General features: G+C 34.4%; 1 protein-coding gene across 1 annotated transcript in view; it reads left to right on the forward strand.

Annotated features, from left to right (window-relative positions):
• The first annotated feature begins 339 nt into the window (after positions 1-339).
• Positions 340-22082, forward strand: part of LOC124961705 (potassium channel subfamily T member 2-like) — a 354530-nt gene continuing 332787 nt past the window's right edge. The window contains 1 exon segment of the mRNA XM_047520608.1: positions 340-488. Coding sequence (XP_047376564.1) covers positions 394-488 — 95 coding nt within the window. The 5' untranslated portion in view covers positions 340-393.

The raw sequence follows: 22082 nt of genomic DNA on the forward strand, positions 1-22082 counted from the left end.
TAGGCACCGCGCGTTTTTTTCTCCTTTTTTTTTTTTTTTCCAGCGAAGTAACTTTTGCATTCCCGCCTCCCCCCAGTCCTGGGGACCAGAGGCGGTGCCGAGCCTGGGGGCGGTTCCTTGGCAGCGCAGATTCTAGTCGGAGCCAGACTTTTGCTCCTGGGCTGGGTTTGCATCATCCCATCACACCCTCGGGAAAGAGGAGCCAGCCCCCTTTCGAGCCTCGGCTTCCGGCGCGGAGCCGACCCCTCCCCCTCCGCGTCCCCTTCCCCTCCTGGCGTCCCTCTCTCGGCCATCGCGTTTTACTCATCTCCTCCCTCCACCCCGCAACATTTTCTTTCTTTCTCATCCATCTCCACCATTTGTTGTTTGATGTTTCCCACTCTTTGAGGAAGAATGGTTGATTTGGAGAGCGAAGTGCCCCCTCTGCCTCCCAGGTACAGGTTTCGGGATTTGCTGCTAGGGGACCAAGGATGGCAGAACGACGACAGGTGAGTGGTGTGGTGCGGTGTTGTTCTGTCTGTACTGCTGAAAAAGGAGCCCGAGGTGGGAGGGCTGGAGATGGGGATAGAGGGAGACGGAGAGAGCCAAAAGGGAGCCGGTGACACTGGGCGAGCGAGTAAAAGGGACTCTGACGCGTCTCTCCATTTTGACTCTATAGAGCAGTTGCTATAGATGAAGAACTCTTTTCCTTTTCACTTTCTTGTTCTTGCAGTGCATTTATTGCATTTATTCTAGGCTTATTCTTTTGTCTCTCTGTGCTTTCCTCGGGGTGTTAAGGCTGGTATCGGAGGCACCAGCATCCAAATGGCACGCAATATCAGTGCCCGACAATTTTCATTATTTTTCTTTGGTGTGGTTAATCCATCTCAAAAATTTATCCAAGTTGATTGAAAAAGCACATTGGAAACTTAAAATTCCCCGTTCCTATTTCCTTATTTCTTGTCAGCGTTTTCTTGACTAGATGTCTACTTGCCAGTAGGAATTTTATGCTGTTTAAACCTTTGGAGTTCTAGGTAGACAGTTGGTTTAAATATGTAACAGGTACTTAGTGCAGATAATAACAACTGACCTAGAAAATATTTACTTTGAACAGGTAACTGTGACTAATAATGATGACTGTATAGCATGATGCCTTTCTATGATTACTCTAATTTTAACCTAAACAGTTTGTCTCAAAATAAAAGTTTCACAACTAGAATAATTATGAGGAAAATATTGCTCATGTGTATTATCAATAGCACTGCTTCTTTATTTAGTTGAACTTATGAAATTCCTCTTGGTATCTCTGTCTCATTATTTAAGGAGCACTGTTTGTGTTTCGTTGAATTCAGTATTTTCTGGAATAGTCATTTCATGTATCGCATTACACATTTTCATGTTTTTAAAATAATACCTGTGTTAACTAAGCTCAGAGTTCAATTGAATGTTTTCCTGAAGTTCGGTTTGGCGTGTATGTTCTGTTTGAATTAAATAAAAGATCCACTGTTGGTCCAATCGGAAATCCCCCTGCAGTCACACCTTCCCTCTTGTTCTTACCTGCTGGGCTCCCAATACCAACTCCTATTCAGGACACTGGGGACTTTATCTTGGACATCAGTTATGAGCATCTTCCTTGGTCTCATATTAGTCATTTAAGATGGATATTTTGTAGAGGATAATATTTCAATTAGATCTCTTTTTAGGCAAAAATGTGTATGTTGGTTAAAAATTTAAGAATAAATACTTGAGGTATTACTCAGTATGCTTGTGAATTAGGGTGTTCTGGTTAACAGTAGATAATTAATAGAATATTTAAACAAATTTATATTGCTAATTGACATGTAGAAACACTGTATTAGCTTAGTTAAATGACTGTTCAAGGGCAGCATGTTTATTGTGGTTGAATTTGTATTTATTGCAGGACCTCAGATCATCAAGTAGAATAGAAATCTTCATTGTAAAAAGTGTGAGGTGGATTGAATACATGAAGGGTATACTTTTGCCAAGGAGATGGTAGTATTGTTTGCTTTTTAAGCACAATATCAAAGATGCAATTATTTATGTGGTTGCCTCCCATTTTTCTAAGGATGTTGCAGATATGTCAGTAGTTAAGCCTTTTATTTAAATAGGACCTAAACAAGTCATTGGCATATTGAAAAGTTTTGCACAGTCATTTAAAGTTTCTATTGTAATACAATATATGCTAGCCCAACTTTAGCTTAAAAATAAAGACACATTAACTATTACAATTAAATATTAAACATTTAAAAATGTTCAATCATTTGAAAAGACGTAACTGATTTGGTGGTTTTATAAAAATTAATACTGCCAATGGGTTCCAAACTAAATCTCAATTTTTAAGTTTTGAAGGCAAGATCCTTAGAATCAGAGACCCAGATTTCCATCTTATTCATTCACTATCTGAGTGGTCTTGAGGAACTTATTTAACCATTATGAGACGCAGTGGTTCTATTTTTGTAATGGGAATATATGCCTCATAAATATCTACCTCACAAAATTGTAACAAGAAGGGAGAAGGAGAGGTACAGGATTAATAGCTGGTACTAAGACTGCCAAGTGCTTTACTGTACTGTGTGTTATCTCAGTCAGTCCTCAGACAATCCTTGAACTGTGGGTGAGTATTTTATAGAAAAGGAAACTGAGATTCTGGGAAATCAACTATTTGTCTTGGTTCAAGTATCTTAGGGTAAATATGACTTGAGCTTAGTTCTTTGTGACTCCAATTTCTCAAGAAACTCAAGAAAATGGGAAACTCTAAGTTTTTTCACTTTATTCATTGGAATTTGTAACAATAATTTTATAGCACCTAGCATAATTTAAGTTCTGATTAAATATTGGTACCCTTCTTCACTTTTGATTTGTTCTGATTCGTAGTATGCAATATTTTCACCCAAGATCTTAAACTAATTTGCAGTAAGTAAAGTCATCTCTTTTATCTTTAATAAGGTCAAAGATTCCTCTTTGTATTTAAGCAATTTTATTCTATTCAATTGTTGTCTTGGATGCGTTTTTTACAGAGTTGAGGAGGGGACACTTTTAGATAAGAGAAGGTAAACAGCTTCCACCAACTGATTAAGTGCTCTGCTCATATCCCTACTTTCTATGAATGCTTTCTGTCTGAGGGTGCCTCTCCCCTACTAACTTCAGGAGCACCCTAGACCTGCATAGTGGAGAGCAAGTCAAAGTACCCTTGAGTAAATAGGGAATTGTTTAACATATACCTCAGCTTCCTTGCTCCTTGGTTGAGATCATTCTGAAGCCTGTTCTACATGGTGTCCAAGGGAACTGAACTCCAGTTTTTCACAGTGATAACTGGCTTAACACTCCCAGTTTGCTGATTTTGAACACTCCTTTGCTCTACTGTTACTTTCTGGAGTCAATTCCTAAATAAACGTCTTATGCTCAGTCCTAGCTGAAGTTCCACTTTTGGGGAAATATGAATAAATAGGGCTGTCTTCTTCACTTAGAAGATATTTACATACTAGAAATGATGGGGGAATTAAGCTCCAATTGTGGGAAGGTAGACTCTTTCTCCCTTGACACTTTCTTTTTTAAGAATTGTGAGCTAAAGCTTAGTAGGATATGGTTGATTGACGTGAAAATAAGTGAGGCATATAATAGATAAATGGAAAGGTATTGTGAAGGAGAAAATATTGATGAGCCTATTAAGATACAGACAGTGTGTATTTCAAACCATAGACTTTCTTTGATACAACTTGGGTAGATAGACCTCCTAAATTTATATTTTGCTGCCTTTTGATAGGTAAACACATCCTCCAGCACATAAATGTAATAAACACACATAATGTGTGTGTGTGTGTGTGTGTGTGTGTGTGTGTGTGTATATATATATATATATATATATAGTATGTGTAACAGATATGTAATGGATATTTTATGTGTTTAATGGAATATGTGCATTATCTCAGTGCCATCCTTATATAATTACTTCTACCTTAATTGCATTCTTATATCTGAGTAGAAGATAAGGGAACAGAGTTAGACACAGCAGCACAGAGAATTTAGCACGTGGACAACATTAGTTCTGTGATGCCATGTAGTAAGTTTGAGTGCTGCTAAATAATAATATTACTTATGTATTGGGGATGTCTGCTGTACATATGAGGCACATTTATTTCTTTGTCCTCCTGAGTTAAAAACAAAAGTCTATTACAAATGCTTTAAATGTCTTGAATGACCATTTATCCATTCAGGAATACTTGAATGCTTGCTACATCTCAGTGCCTCATTAAGTTAGGTTTGGAAAAAATAGAGAAATATGAAACAGTGCTTATAGCTAAGGAAGTGGTCATCGATATAATTAGAGGTGAATTTCCTCCAGAATAATGGCAGAGTTGTTTATGTTATGATGATGTCCTTGTAGAATTTCTCTTTTAAGGCTGTCAAGAAAATCCTTCATTATTTGTAGATAGTATATTCAGCATTTGCTTGAAAATAAAGTAACTGAAGTCACATGAGTGATGACTCAAGGTGTTCAACTTATTTTGAATATAATATTTATAATATTTAGTTTTCATTGTTATCCTGTGATTGGCACTAATATGAGTAGAGACAGTCTAACTGGTTTCATATGGAAGACTTCTGTGATATGTAGACTCGTAATACTAAAAGCCATTGTTTTTCTGTTTTGTTATTTGTATGATTTATAAAATAACGGAGATTTAGAGTATTCTTCTGCAGTTAAAGATAGATAAGTGTGAGGGTTTAAACACCTCCAGACAGTTAATACAAACCCTTCTCTTTCACCATCACTTATTATTTTAAAGTTGAGAACACAATGCACTTCATATGGATAGACTGTCACAATTCCAATTACTGTTATGGATGATTCTTACCTGCAGTCTGAAAAGAGTAGGCCATTTATTTAATTAAGACTATTCTTGTTTTTGAAAGTCAGGTCAATTATTTCAACTCCAGTAATTTTAAGTATATCTTTCATATTTTATAGGTAGCATTTAAAAGTAATGTAAGTCCCCTAGGATTAAAACCATAAAAGGATTTGAACAAAGAGTACAAGTCAATTCATGACTTAAGAGGTATTTGTAAAATAGGGGAAATACATGAATTGCTTTTGGAGTATGTGCAGTTCTACTTATTATAAATTGCAAAATATATTGCTGTATGGAATAATATTAAGGAAAGGGGTTTTACATTGGCATATGGGACAAATTTTATCTCCCATTATAAATTATATATTGTTTTGCAGACTAACCATTTATTATGGAATATTTGTTCCAAGTTTGTTATGCTCAGGTCAATAAATATGCGTTATAAACATTTTGAGTGCCATTAAAATGAATAAACATTTTTTACTATTTAGTTGTATAATGGAATCAACCATACATATACAATATCTGTAAAAATGATGTAACATTTATTGTTCGAAAAAGAATCTGAAATTATGTGCATCTTAGCACTGTCAATTATGTTAAGAAATTTTTATGAAGAAAGCAATAAAAAATTAGAAACTGAGGTAGACTGGTGCAAAAAATAACTTTAAATATACACAATGTAATTAAAAATGCAGAGAAAAATACATTAATAAATACTGGTTTTTAGTAGTTACCACAATTTGACATTAATACACTGTTCTTTCCCTTTGATCCACTCATAAATGAAATTGAAATGTGGTTTTCAAGTTCCTTAGAATTTATATAAAAAGTTTGAGTCCATATACCCACTTTGTGTATTTAGTTATGTATTAGTAATACCTGTGAGTCTTGCACTTTTAACTTTTCAAAATACAGCCACATGTAATAAGACTTGGACTGGGGAATAGAGTACAGCAATATAATTTTCTACCTAAAGTTTGTAACACTGAAAAGGGAGCACACTTTCCAGTAAGTAGCTTCAACTGGGTCTTAAGGATGGATGCAAAACATACTTAAGGTCATAACCAAGAAAGTTATTTCAACTAACTCAATTCTACCAAAATTTTAAAATACTTTTTTTACCTTCTCTGTTAGTATTATAAACTTCTTAATATCAACTTCTGCAAAAATAGATTTAAAAGAAAGTATAAAAAATAATGGACCTGAATGAAGGCTAAATACTCTTAGTTACGTACTCTTAATTTTTGAAATAAAATAAAAATTAAACTAACAATATATGTATTAACATGTACCAGAAGCTAGATCATGGTTTTTATCCTTTGTTGATGTTAAAACTGAATATTTCTACAGAATGGTACAATTTATGTTCCTATTAATTAAACTGTTTTTAGAAATTCGTAAATCATTTTGTCATTGATGGTCCATCTGTTTTTTATTAGTATATTTATGTTTTGCTAATGTCATCTTACTTATGCACAGGCTTGTCTAATCTATCTTTGGAAGTAAAAAAGGGTTTTATACACTGAAATTGAACCAGTTTCTTTTTTTCTTTTTCCTTTTTTTTTTTTGGTACCGAGGAACGAACTCAGGGCACTCACCCACTGAGCCAGTCCCCAGCCCTATTTTGTACTTTATTTAGAGACAGGGTCTCACTGAGCTGCTTAGCGCCTCACTTTATCTGAGGCTGACTTTGAATTTGCGATCCTCCTGCCTCAGCCTCTTGAGCCGCTGGGATTACAGGCCTTCGCCATCACTCTCGTTTTAACCAGTTTTTATGTTTTTACAGTATGAGATTAAATCCATCTGGCTCCCCCTCCTCCCACCACTGGTATTGAGAATGGAACTCAGGGCTGCTAGACATCGAGCTGCATCGCCAGCCCTTTTTATTTTCTGAAGCAGGACCTCACTAAGTTGCCCAGGCTTATCTTAAATTTGCTATCTTCCTGCCTCAACCTTGTGAGAAGCAGGGATTATAGGCATGAACTGCTATGCTTGGCCTAGTCTTGCCTTTTCTAAGTAATATTCAATATTTTTGTCAAGATTTTTTAAAAACTAAGACTTTTCCCAAGTAATTAAAATTTTCTCTGCAAAAGTAGTCAAAACCAAAGATAATGATCCAGAAAGACAATCTGTTTCATTAAAAAAAATTTTTTTTTAAAAATTTGTTCTAATTGGTTCAGTTTCACTTTTGATAGTCCTTGATTGCATGTGGGGTATGTATATATATTTCTTTGTACCAGGAATTGACCCCAAGGACGGTTAACCACTGAGCCACATCCCCAGCCCTTTTCTCTTTTTTCTTTTGAGACAGGTTCTCACTCAGTTATTTAGGGCCTTGATAAATTGCTGAGACTGACTTTGAACAATCCTCCTGCCTCAGCCTCCTGAGCCACTGGGATTACAGGCATGTGCCATCACACTTGGCCATATGGGATATTTTTATGGATCATGAAAAGATCTTATCATTACACAGAAGTCAAGCTGCAGATTTTGTAAAAACATGCAAACATTGTGAACTAGTGACTAGAATAAATTATGTCTATATTGACAACAATATCTCCTCAACTTTTTTTGAGAATAGGATATATATGAATGTAGTTATCTTATTGAAGAGGATTTTTAGATAAAATGCCTAGGAATAAAAATGTAAAGTGGGGCAATGCACCTTTTATATTCTTTAACAGTCCAATGTGGTAAACGTTAAAATATATTGAAATAGGTCAATTTATAGGATCAGAAATATTGGTATAATTGATATAAATTTGGTGGATGACCATCATAATAAGCAGGTTAATATTATCATTATATTAGTAAAACCAATTCTGTATTTGCTAAATAACCTCTCCCTGAAGAAAATTCAGACAGAGTTGTGGAGAACTGGATCTTTCTCCTTTCAAAGTTAATTCTACCCCATTTAAAAACATACTATAGAAAATTAATCCCATTGGCATTATTCCTTTGCATGCATTAGACAACTACCAACTATCAAGGACACTAAGCAGTAGGGATAAAATCATGGACAGAATGGATCTAGTTCTGACAACAATGAAATTTACAATAGTAAAAACAGACATTATTTTTTTTTTTAAATTGCAGAAATGGATTTAAATATGATTTTGATGGGCTACAGAGGAAAATTTCTAGATGCTGCGAGAAGGCTTGTTTAGTCTGGCAGTCAAGAGGGTGGTTTGGGAAGACTTTAAAGAAATCTGTGCTAAGGATAGGAAGATGTTAATTGGTAAACAGGAAACAAACATGTCAGGCTAGTGCCAGGTTGTTCAGAGGAGCAATAGAAGGAGAGAACAAGGCATTTTTATGGAACTGAGGAAAGTCAGGGGGCAGTTGGAGGTATGGTCTAGAGTTTGGTAGACAGGTCTGAGCAGGAGAATATACAATAGGGTTTATAAGGAGCATCTTACTGGAGTCTTCCATAGTTATAGAAGATGGTGGGGAGGAGGATTGGAGTTCTGACAAAATTTCATCTTCAGACCAAAGTCACAGTTGTTCAGGTGAAGTTGTAGGTGGGCTGCAAGTAAAGGCAGGGAACTTGCAGCCCCTTTGCATATTGATTGTGCTCCTCAGGTAAAGTAGAGATGTATAACCAGGGCCAGGAACTTCTGGAGAAGTGGTAGCTGTATGTGAAGTTATTAAAGTTGTAATCCTATGGCCAAACTGTGTGAACAAATATACATAGATGTGTTTTTTACCCTTTCAACTAAATAGAATTTAAAAAACTGTTACTCTGTCAAGTATTTAATATAATCTGTATTAAATATTTAAACCTAATATATGGTAATAAATAATAGTTATTGTATTTCATTGTAATTAACATAGGAACCAAGAAGTGTACCACCTATCACAATCATGAGTTTCACTTTATCAGCTAAACAGCATTATTAGTTTTTCATTGCCAAAAGCAATCATTAATACTGGCAACTTTTGTAATATTGTATATTATGTCTTTGTAGCTTCTTAAATTATGGATTTGTGTATTAAACAAAAAGAACCTAAAATTCTTTGGTAGCTACTGTTCCCTTGTATACCCTATATCCAACCACCTCTGTCTCTCCAACTTTGTGTGTTTTTGGCCTCATAATTTGTCCCAACATCTGGATATTGGAAGACTCTGACCCACTGGACATTTGATTGCATATCTGTCATGTAGAAAAGTGATAATGAGCATGTTTGAGGCAGATTAATAGATAAAGAGATTCCATGAAAGAAAAACACTGAGAGTAGCAATGGATCTGTTGCATTTCATTTACAAAAAGAAGCAGAGGTGTGCATTAGAAATTTCTGAACTTGCCTCCTCAATAATTAGGTACAACTAGAACAAACTAGTCATAGACGTATATGATTTCAAGCGAAGGAAGAACTGCTGCCCATACTTTGGGAAAAATAAATCATATGTGTTAACTAAATCAGTGTACTAGTGGCATTAAATTTGCCTCCTCTAGGTCTGGGGATATAGCTTAGTTGGTAGAGTGCTTGCCTTGCAAGCATAAGACCTGGGTTCAATCCCAGCACCGCAAAAAAAAAAATTTGCCTCTTCTGACTATGAAGAGGAGATTGCTTTAGAGCTGGAGGTGAAGAGATTAGAGCCAGGAAAGTCCAAGTTGCCTGAAAGAAATAGTGGGAAAATGCTCCTAGGTGGGGGCAGAGGTTCATCAGCATGAAAGGGAGACCCAGGACAGGGAGTTTCTCTCCACAATTTTGAATTGAGTTTTGCACTGATCAAATTTGTCTTCATTTTTTTTTTTTTTTTTTTTTTTTGACAAAGAGAACCAGGGAAGAAAGCAGAAACAGAAACCCAACTGTCAAGCTTGACTTATCTGTAAGGGACAGTGGCTTGGCAGCACGCTTCCAACTCTTGACCCCTTTCCTCTTTAGAATCTTAGCTTGACCTCTCTGCCAAACTGCACTTCAGCGATTTCAGCTTTTGCAATTATGCCACTGCTTTAAAAACTGCAAATCATTTCCCTCTGTGTATGCATTCCTTGAACTCAGACTTGTATTACTTCCAATTTTCACAGTACGTAAATATGTTTAAGAAATGGACTTTGCATACAAAGCCAAAAACCACAGTGAATCCAAGAAATAAAGGACTGCTTTTTCTTAGCTTTCTTGTATTAGACTCACACTGAACCATAATGATGAATTGTTATTACAAGGGCATACTTAACCCATCTTGTAAATCAGTGTGTGAATAGGGATAAAAGCGGATTAACACATTTCAACCTCATTTAACTCCCTGTGGGAAAACTTGTAGATTGTCCACATATTGCAAACAAGCAGTTATTAACAACAGGAGCCAGATGTGTGGTTTAACAATGGACAGCCTGCTGTCTCAGGTTTGTCAAAATTGAAATATTACTCAGTCCCCTAGGAATCAGATAGGGTGATCAGCACGCTGCACAGGTTTCATTAAGGAATGATGGTAATGGTTTTGGTCACTGCCACACCATGTGGTGATTACATTGGCAAATTATAGATGGAAATTTTGAGTAATTTGTTTCTATATCTTACCTGTCTCCCAACAAATGGTTTCATATGCTATTTCATCTATATCCCCTGAAAATTCAGAAGATACAGTGAAAATAGATGGTAGTCTTGAATCTAGTATTTATCAGATGGTGAGTTTTACAAAGAGCTTAGTGTATGTCAAACATTATTCTAGTTATGTTACATATATTATTATTTTGCATCATCTTGGAGGAATTCTATTATTTTTTTCCTTTCACAGATGAATCACTCAAGGTACAGAAGTAATTGTTCCAAGACATATAACCCATAAGAGATAGAATCAGAATCTAATATGCTTATCAACTATGTCTCTAACATATATAAATATCATTTAATACTCTTTAAATAACAGAAGAAACAAAATACAAACAAATGTAGACTTACCAAGACAGAAAATCTCATAATTTTTGCACTTTCTAGGCCAGTGTAATAATGGCTAGTTTAAAAAACAAAATTTTTGAAGTCAGCTATATGTTTTAGAAGAAAAATATTTTTTCTCTATCTTTGTAGAGTGGTGTTCACTGAGTCGAAAAAAAGTGAACTGAAATAGAAGATTAGCAAAACAATCAAGGCAGAGATTGTGTGTTTATTTATTTGAAATAGGCTGATCATAACTAATATCTAAGGAATAAAATAAAAATAATAGAATGGCTAATGTGAAAAAATAGGTGAAAAATAAGTGAAATCTGAAACACAGAAACATGTAAGATCATATATTTAACCTACACAAACTCTTGTTTTGGAAACTTGGTCTAAGGTCATCTCTTTGCTACTTTAGTTAATCCACATAATTCTGTTTTGCTGACTGTGTATTTTATTCAGTTCTTTGCAGCAGAACTTTGGGGTTCCTTATTTACATGTCTATTCCCTAAAGTATTTGTATCTAAGAGAAATTGATTATTCTGAACCAGTGTATTGGTGATAATAAAAATTCACTTGTGGAGATGTTATGATGTTTAGTTGTGATAATGCAAAATTACTTGATTGAAGGTTTAACAGGCCAATCTATTTGTATGCGTCATCTGTTCCAAAGAAGAGTTGCAGTGGTTCACAGGAATATGTGCAGTATAGTACAAAATAAACAGAAAACATGGCAGAATATAGCATGGGGAAAAGTTAAGTCAGTTGTAGAACTGATAAGCAATTCCATGAGTTTCTATATAGTTGCTGGAGGTGGGTCACAAAGTTAGAGCAAGAAAGAAGATATGATTAGTTTCACAGGATGAGAGACAAACTAGTATTTCAGGTGAAATACAGCTTTTCCTGATGTTCAAATTTAAAGGAATTGTTCCTGTGGATCTTTGGTTAGTGTGCAATGTCCTTACCTACTCTTCTATCATAAAAGAATAACAAGTTTTATAGGGCTTTTACAACATTCTTCCTGCCAGGTGTTGGTATAACTAGAAAGAATTATCTACTTTAATAAATCTACAGGACACACAAATAAATACATTTCTGATATATCTTGTAGGACAAAAAAGGAGCTCTTGTGATTCCTAATGAATTATAAGTCTTTCATGTAATCTTCACTAAATATTTTAAATACATATGACTTTGATTAATATTTAAGAATATAAAGAGATTATAATTATAGTCTTTATTGAAAACCTGAAGTAGAAATATTGTTGAGGTTGGTCATTGTTTATGGAGGATCTGTTAGGCTTCTAATCAAAACATAAGTTCAAATTGTGTTGTCAGTTCCTTACATAGTTTTGAATAATTAATTCATGTTCATTTCTCCCAAATCCTCCAAGTGTGTGTCATACAATTTAATATTCTATTCAGACTTAAGTGTCTTAAATTTAGTTATTTATATATCCCATATACTTAAATGTAAATAGATATGTCTGCACATTATCTCTGTATCTGTTTCTTCATATCAATTGAAAAATTACTATAGCCAATTTTGGGTTGTTCATTTATTATATAAATAGCCTCAAACTATCCATCACCACCCACCATCACAATAATCATCCCAAATTTCCATTTCAAAACTTTAGTTTTATGTTTTTCTTCAGCTTACTTCAGTTATTGAACTTCACCTTTTCTTTCCCGGTAGCGTTTCATCCTTTCTTATTTAAGTTAGTTTCCAACTTGCCAGTGTACCTCATTATTCTAAGTCTGTTTCATGCACTCTATGTCTAATAATCTTCAATGCCCAATTCATACCTTGCTCAACCTATAGATTTTCATTATAATCTTCTTAAACATAATTTTGCCATAGAATATTCATGTTTTAAAGACTATGCTTATTCTGTGAAAGCTAAACTGCTCAGCTCAACATTCATTAATTGACTTTTCTTCTGAAAATGCTTCTTGAAATTTAATCGCTTTTGTTATTCCTAGAAATATTCCTCATCTTCCATGCTGATGTGCATACCAGTGCCTTTGCTTTTATCACACCATTATCTGAGACTGTGTGCACCTCTTCACATCCTCATCATTCCCTACTGTGTGACGAGACTCTAAACTGCTTACAGAGTTAATAATGAGACATTTGAAATCAATATTCAGTATGTGTTGAGAATAATTCAATACACTCAATATGTCGTATTGTTTTATAGTTATGCTCATGTTTTTGCAGGTAAAACATAAAACTTTCTAGGGAAAAAGTTGTATCTTCTATTCATTTTGAATCTTCCTACATTATTTAACATAAGTAGTTTATACAAAGCATCCAAGAATTTTAAATCTATAATATAAGCAAGATATTGCCAAAAGAAAAAAAAGTTACAGCTATGAATATATATGTGTACCCACATATATAGAGTATTATAATAAAAATCAGAGGTCATTTGAATTCAAGGGTTCCCCCACCGCCTTTGGAAACAAAATCTTTTTTTAATGTTCATTTTAAATTGAGGTATTGTATTGTAAGTCATTTGACTTGAAAATGTCTTTCCCACACCTAGTTTAATATTCACTATGAGCTTTCCTTTGGAAATAGCAAAGCAGAATGTGCTTTAGTCCATAATTCTTACTGTGACAGTTCAAATAACTGTTAAAGTGAATTCTGAAATTTACATGGGGAGCTGCTCAGTGAAAACCATCAATCTGCTCTGATAGCCAGCAGTGCCATTGGCCATGGAACTTGTGGAGGTGTTGTAAATGATCAACTCCATCTCACACAAAGATAGGTAGTGGTAGTAATATTTACTTTGGGTGAACAGAAGGGAATTTTTTTCTTCTTTGTTTTAAATCCTATAAACATTTTTTTTTTCCTTTATCGAAGGATAGTACTTCTAATAGTTTAGGATCTGTTTAGTTTTGTACTGTTAGCATAAATTAAAATTGATTTCTTGAATAGATAATATGTGAACTGCACCTGTGACAGTTATCTAAGCAAGTCTCAAGACTGAATGGAAGGCACATTATTTTAGAACATATGTATTCCTATTATTCCAAGTACTAAGATAGATCCTTTCCTGGTTGTGTTTGTCCCATGGAGTGCCCACTTTAGATTTAACTAACTCTTCAGTACCAGGAAGACACTTGTAATAATAATTTTACCCTTGCAGCTTTACTACGACATGAAAGGTAGGAGAAACAGAAACTCTAATTACTCATAGAAATATATGATTAAATATGTCGCCAAAGAGGACTAACTAAAATGCTTATTACAATGGTCTCTGACTTGCTGATTCTATTCTACTTACAAAGTATTCCAAGTAATATTTCCTTTTAGCAAGGAAGTTCCTCTGTGTATTCCAAATTGTGTTCAAAACGAATTTCATTTTTTTTTCTTTTTTGGGTACTGGGGATTGATCCCAGGGGCACTTTACCACTAAGCAACATCCCCAACCCTTTTTTATTTTAAATTTTGAGATGGGTCTTACTGAGTTGCTTAGGGCCTTGCTAAATTGCTGAGGCTGACTTTGAACTTGGGATCCTCCTGCCTCAGCCTCTTGAGTTGCTGGGATTCAAGCATGCATCAACACACCTGCCTTAAAGTGAACTTAATTCTGCTATCATATGAAGTGAGGGTAATATATGAGAGGTACTTGAAGGCTATGATCTCCCCATTATTGAAAGTATATAGTACTGCAGAGATAAGACACACAAAATAACTATTATGTAAACTAGAATGTGGTACAAGCAATGTTACCATGAAAGTCATGGAAAAAATCATTATAGAGAACTCTGGAGAGAAAGTAAATTTTATTTCTTGGAGTACATTTATTAGACATAATTGTAAAGGACAGTCCAAAGTCACAATGGATGATCCTCCACAGGGTCTGTTCTATAACACAATACAGAAAATAGACTCAATTGGAAACAACAGTATATGTAAAGATCAGTACCACATCTTATTGATAGGTTGAGGGCAGATTGAAGAGAATTTACACTGCAAAGTGAAAGAGTTTAATTTTTTCTTTTGTAGCATGAGTGTTAAAATGTTTTGAATAAGGAGATGCTGTGATTGGAATTCCACTGCTTTAGTGGAATTATTATTTCAGAAGTTTGTGGAATGGTTTGGAAGATAAAAAGAAGGGAGATTCATTAAGTTACTTCAAAAGCTGAAGAACGTAGGGCATTGAGGGTGAAAATGACGAAGAAAAAATTCCATACGTAAACTTTGGGAGGGTTGTTCAGATTGGAGACTGCCTTGGGAAGAACAGTATTGGTGTTGTAAGATGAGAGGAAATATTAAAAGAGGAGCAACTGTATTAATGTTTGTTATGTTACTCAATGCAGTTTGCTATCATACATTTAGATTATAAATTTCAGAGGATGAGATTTCTAGCATCTAATTGATATAACTTCCAAAACACCCAAGAAAAATTGTACTTATCACTAATTTTCATTATTGACAAAACTTAATTCAACCAAACAAGCAATAGTTAAGACAGGACTATATGTTATCTATTCTGATATCTCTGAAAATAAGATATTCCTAACTGCCATTTGGTACAGAAAGAAAGGCAAATAAAGTGTTTATTATATAGTGTATTGAAAAAGTATTAACAAATTACAGAGTTAACAAGAAAAATGATTGTGCCATTATGTATATAATTTGTACAACATTTGGAAGCTAAATATTGGATTTAAACACCTTTAAACTTATTGTCTTTGTCTTCTTCACCATATGAATGGGAAAGAAATCAATCCATATGCTTTATAGGTAAAAAACTCAGCTACAAAGAAATTTAATACTTTATACAAATAGTAGAAATTGATTCTTTCACTGGATAATCATAGAAAAGCCAGGTGAAATATCCTTAATAATACTCTCAACAAAACAAGGATTCTGAAACTCATTTTGTTTCTTTAATTTTCTCCTCAGCATCCCTTGGCGCATGCTATGTTTCTGGCTCTAGTTCCCCTTACTCCTGAATGGCTATTTTAGTTCAGGTATTCCTCTTGACAGAGTCAAGAGACAGATAAAGAGACTTATCCTAGCCAATTGTCCTTCTTAAACATGAGAACTGCTTTGTTAGAGGCATCCCAGCAGACTGCTTTTTGTGTTTCTATTGGCTAGAATTCTGTCAGATTCCCAGGTCATGCACAAACCAAACCATGGTAGAAATAGTGAGACCTTAGAATAGTTACAGTCTTCTCCTGGGACAAGAGGTAGACTCAACCTCCTCTGAAGAATTTTACCATTTTAAGGACAGGTTTATTTATGGAAAACTGTGTGTGTGTGTGTGTGTGTGTGTGTGTGTGTGTGTGTGTTTTGCTGAGTGGGTGGGGAGGGCTGATAGGGATGGAATAATGCTCTCATGAGGTTTAGAACTCATAATTCTAACTCAAAGCATACATCTTTAATCATTTTATTGTTTTCCTTCACTCCTGGGAAATTATCAGAGGAAATTATAATTTTGCCAGGATTCCTAATTCCTTTCTTGACAAACAGAATGGTCCAATATGTGAATGTTCTTATATTCCTTTATGGAAATTATAATGTAATAAACACTGCACCAACTTGTACCAAGGCCCATTGGAAAATTGTAAGTAACTCCATATTGTCCCTGTGATATGATTCAGTCTTCTGAATAAAGCTTTTTAGAACAAAATCATCAGAATGGGAGATCCTTGCCAGCTGCTCCTCTGACAGGGGATTAATATCCTGAAAACATAAAGAACTCAAAAAACTTAACACAACACACACACGCACACACAAATACCTTCACTAATAAATGTGCAAAAGAACTAAACAGACACTTCTCAGAAGAAGAAATATAAATGACCAATAAATATATATATATAAAAAAAAACTGTTCAACATCCCTACCAATCAGGGAAAGGCAAATCAAAACTACCTTGACATTTCATTTCATTCTAGTGAGAAGGACAAATATCAAGAATATAAATAATAAACTCTGGTGAGGATATGGGGGAAAAGGTATACTCATACATTGTTGGTAGGACTAACTTGGTACAGCCACTCTGGAAAGCAGTATGAAGATGCCTTAAAAGATTATTAACAGAACCATCATATGACCCACCCAGTCCACTTATCCTCACCCCCGCAAAAAAAAAAAAAAAAAAAAAAAAAAAGAGAAGGAAAGAAAAACCTCTAAAATCAACATACTAGAATGATACAGGCACTCCTATGTTTATGGCAGCCCAACTCATGATAGCCAAATTATGGAACCAGCTCAGGTGCCTGTTAACAGATGAGTGAATTTTAAAAAATGTGGTATATATACACAGTGGAGTTTTACTCAGCCATAACGAACAATGAAATTATGGCATTTGCTGGTAAATGGAAGGAACTGGAGAACATCATGCTAAGGGAAATAAGCTGGATTGAGGAAATCAAGGGTTGGATGTTTTCTCTCATGTGCAGAAACTAGACCAAAATTGGGGGAAAAAAGATATGGTGTGTGTAATCCCATGAAAATAAGGAGAGCTCAGAGGAGCAGAGGAAAGAGAGAGGGGGAATGGGAGAGGGGAGGAATGGTGGAATGAAATTGACCAAACTGCACTATGTACGTTTATGAGTAGACCACATCTTTATGTACATCTTTAAAGCATTAAGTAAAAAACTATAAATAAATAGAAGGAAGACCAGTAGAATAGAAGGGGAATAAGTGGAGGGAGGAGGAGCTGAAAAGAGAAAGTACTGGGGACTAAGGTGGAACAACTTCTATTCCATTATGTATAACTATAATACACTAATAAAACATAAAAACATCACTTAATGATGTAGATACTGAGGAGCTTTGAGTATTTTTGGTGCTGGGGTAGTGTATAATAAGGGAATATATACCTATAAACTGTGATTGAGTGAACTGTTCATTACTGCCAAGTAACCTCAAAATCTCAATTTTGAAGCAGGAACTGTATTTTGCCTAAAATTTTAAAAAGTAGAGCAACCATTAAGATTGTAAGTGATGAAGCCCACACTGACCAGCCCCTTGCTGAAAAGGTACTTTTTTACACCTGGAAGAGTATGTCCTAAATTTTCTAGAACAGTGAAGAAGAGACTGAGAATCATGCCAGCAGGGTAGGGAGAAGCCAGAGAGCTCTGGACAGCAAGCAGGTGGGCCTGGGGCTGTCACCTGACACCTGGACTGTGTTGTGGTAACCTTGGTACTGTTTCTCTCTTGCAACAGGTCATCTAAAATTAAAATTTGTTCTGCTCATTAATAAGGATGATGTTGTCTGTGAGTAGCTGGTATCTGTCCATCACTTAGGGCAGATAATAAGTTTGTATGTAGTTCTTTTCCCCTTACCTTTTAATATTTTTAATGTATTTGAAAGGAAGAAGAGCTATAACCAGCCAGACCTGTGGGAGAATGAAAGATTGGCTCACAGTAGTATACTTGGCTAAATTTCTTTCAAAAACCACTTCTACGTTTTCCAAATGTCTAGAGGGCCACACTATTTTTAAAACAAGAATGGCTATCAAATTGGTTTCTCTGTTATTGGAGTGAAGAAAGTGACAGGAAAACCAGAGTCATTTTACTTTTAAAAGACAGATTTAGGAAGGTTTTGTAGGGGTACATTCTAGGTGATACCTAGGACAAATTGACTTAGAAATCTATATGCCTGCATTAAAGAGCTCTGTTAATGAAATGGGCTGAGCATAATGGACTGCACATTCAGTAACTGGAAAGGCAAATAAAAGGGACAGTGCAGATTATTTTGGAACACCTACTGTGACTCAAGAACATCAACATGTGCAAGTACTCAAATATAGTAGTAAGTGCTAATGGATGTAATGCATCAAAAATGCACACATTGGGCTGGGGAGATAGCTCAGTCGGTAGAGTGCTTGCCTTGCAAGCACAACGCCCTGGGTTCAATTCCCAGCACCGCAAAAAAAAAAAAAAAAAAAAAAAAAAAAAAAAAAAAAAAAATGCACATATTGATTTTGCATACCTTTATAAGAAAGGGAATAAGGTCTTTGACTAATGATAATGGAGTTGGTTTTTGGCTGAATGGACCCACCAGAGATAAAGTTGCAGAAGAGAAAAATGAGGCAAAATATTATGTATAAAATTATTAGAAAATTTGCTGATAATGTAAACAATTTTATCTTTCAATTTAAAAAATAAACTTTTGACATTTAGTTGTAATATTTCTAGACTACAAATTCTATGCTACATTTGTGTGTGTGTGTGTGTGTGGTATTGGGTATTGAACCCAGGGCCTCACCCATGGTAGGCAATTGCTTTACCACTGAGGTAGCATGTACCCTATGCTACATTTTGTTTGAGAACACTTTTTAAAAATATACTTGGTACATTTTAATGTGCAAAATCATTAAAAGTATGTAAAATACTTTGACTACTTGCACATGCATATATGTATGTATATTTTTTATACTTAGTGGCTGGAAGGATTATGTTTACACAGATGGAGATATCCCCTAGACGATACAGGTTTGTCGACTGCCATTTTTACTTAACATGTTGTTAAGTAGACATATTTAAACCTGTTAAAATTTTAGTGAAATGTGTTTCTAAGTAGTTTCCTGAAGGGTTATTTTTGGTAGTGTAATATTCCATAATATGCATGTGTCATATGGTTTAATGAGGTTTTATTGTTGTTGCTAGACTTTTGCTTTTATGTTGATATTTTACTTTTTTTACTTCCAGTTACTTGTAGGCATCTTTGGGGTCTTGTTGGTGATTTTTCTAAAATAAATTCTTAAATGTAAAATTACCTTGTTAACAGGCAAGAACATGAGTATAAACATTTTTAATGCATAGTTCTTTATTGTACTTCAGAAATATTGTTTCGTTTTATTATTTGAGAGAAATTAATTGACTCCCATAACTATACAGCTTCTAGAACATTGTGAAATGTGCTTAAGACTTGATGGAGTAGAGAGCACTGTTACTCCTTTTTATTTTTCCATTTGTATTGTTTGCCATATCATTGTGTATTTGTATTATTGGCAAAACTAAAGCCAACAAGAATAAAACAAGGAAATTGACATAGCACATATATTAAGAACAATTAAAGTAAGTGCTTTTAAATTCAACCTTCAAAAAGTAGTAAATGCTTTTTAAAAATCTCAACAAAAATGCTTTCAGTAAGACAGTGGTATTGTTTTACAAATAAAAATGTGTTTCGTTGTGTGCTATTCAGAAAAATAAACATCACACATAAACACTGCCCCCTCAGAAAAGCTAATAATGTAAAGAAATAATATCCAGGTTTTAATTTTTCCAAGTAATTTATCACATTGGTGGTATGTTCCCCTTGGGACAATAGGGCAACAGCTTTTGCTTTATATGTTTGTTGCCCTGTTTTTGTTTTATTTTTTTTGCATCCACCTTCAAATTCTACAGAATACCACCTTTCAATCAAATACTACAAATCAAATACTGCAAATACCATATTCAAATATCCTACAGAGGTTGAACTGAGTATTTGGAATATTCAAAAACCACCTCATCTTGAAATGGCAATTTAGATTACTAATAAGAAATTACCCTGCCTCAACTGACAGGAAAGGCTTTTAAAGTATTGATTATGGTGATTATGATGATAGTAATTTTTCCACACTATCATATCAAGGCAAGAGCCATGCAGGCATTGAGCCAGATAGCTCCACTGTTTTTGAAAAGATGAATCCATTTTTCTTTGGAGTGAATTACATATTTGGGAGCAGTGGAGCATGTCAGCGTGTTAAAGCAGGGTAATTTGAACTGTCTTAGTTTGTAGTAGAGCTTTATTTTATTTTATTTTCCATCACGTTATATCTACCTAGGCTATTACAATGTAAATTAAATAGATGGTCCATTTAATTCTAAAAATAAGTATCGAAGAGTTGGGGTTACGTACACTGGGTTATTAATGGTACTTCTTTTCGTTAAAATAGAAGATTGAAATTTAAATAAAAAGTAAAAAAAAATTCTATATCAAGGGCTTATAAACAGGTTTCTATAAATTATTATAATTAAAACCTGTGGAGCTAAATCACATAAGCATTCAGCTAAATTAGGACTCTGAAATTATACACGAAGCTTAGCCATCTGAATAATGATACAGAATGTTAATAAACGATGAAACTTGGTGAGTTGTGGCATTATGGTATGCAATTAAGTAATTAAAAGGGAAAGGTCAAACACTTTTTAAATGTTAGTACAGTAAAGCTTCTGAGGACATCAACCTTTAACCAGCTCTTACTGAACTTTTGTCTCTCTTTCAGTATCTTGAGCAATTATTTAAAAGTGTCCTCATCTGCAAAACATGGATGCTAATCTTATTGCCTTTTTGAGATTAAAAGATAGCTCATGAAAAGTCCTTAGCTAAGTACTGGGTAATAATTTCTGCTAAATAAATATTTGTTACCATTTTATTATTTATAGTATATTGGAAATTTTATTTAGAATAGCTTGTCAGTCATTAGCAGTCATCAATATGTCATTCTGTTTTTGGGGGGTATGATATGGAGAACTGTTTTTGAAACAGGTTTTAATTTTATGAAGTCCAGTTCTTGTTAAAATTTTATTGTAACTTTCCCACTTTTAGAATAGTTCTTATATTTCAGTAATTTTCCCTGAGGAAAGTAGAATCTTGATAGCAGCAGTTTATTATTATTTATGTTTCATAAACTGAGTGTTTATTTGAACCACGTTATATGGTCATTGTGTCAGTTATCCAGTTACAAGTCTGAATTTTTTTCCTCTCATAATTTGTAGACAACAAGAATGCTGTTCAAGTATGAGTTCTTTTAAAATACTGAAGTTCTTATCCAATGTAGACAAATCTTACCAACATAAGAGTTCAAGGGAGGTATGTATGAAGAAAACAGTTTGTAATGGTAAAATTTAGTGAAAGGAATTTTAAATAGTGCCATTAGGGTTCTTAAAATTTTTCCCTTTAATTTTAATTTTAGTAGTCTTGAAAGCTAACCCTAACCCTGAAAACTCATGATTTGCAAGGTGGTAGGATGTTGGTTCCCTCAGTTGTAGGCTAAGAAGGTGGCTCAATATTAAGTTAAATATTGCCATTAATGGTAACAGAAGAGAATACTAATCCATATAAGAAATGTTATTCTTCCAGCAACAAGGGAGGCATCACACCAAAATAATTAAATTTCTAATATTACTAATAGTTTTAAAACTTTATGTATTTGATTATTATTATGGATGCTTATTAATTGTGCAAATTAACAGTTAATTATAACATTTTTCATGCATGCATGTAACAATCTGTGATCGTATCCACCCTTTTTATCCTTACTTCACCAAAGTGCCCATCCCCTTTTCTCATACATAGTCCCCTTCTGCTCTCATGTTGCAT

The sequence above is a fragment of the Sciurus carolinensis genome, chromosome 12, assembly GCF_902686445.1.
Source record: "Sciurus carolinensis chromosome 12, mSciCar1.2, whole genome shotgun sequence".
Lineage (NCBI taxonomy): Eukaryota > Metazoa > Chordata > Mammalia > Rodentia > Sciuridae > Sciurus > Sciurus carolinensis.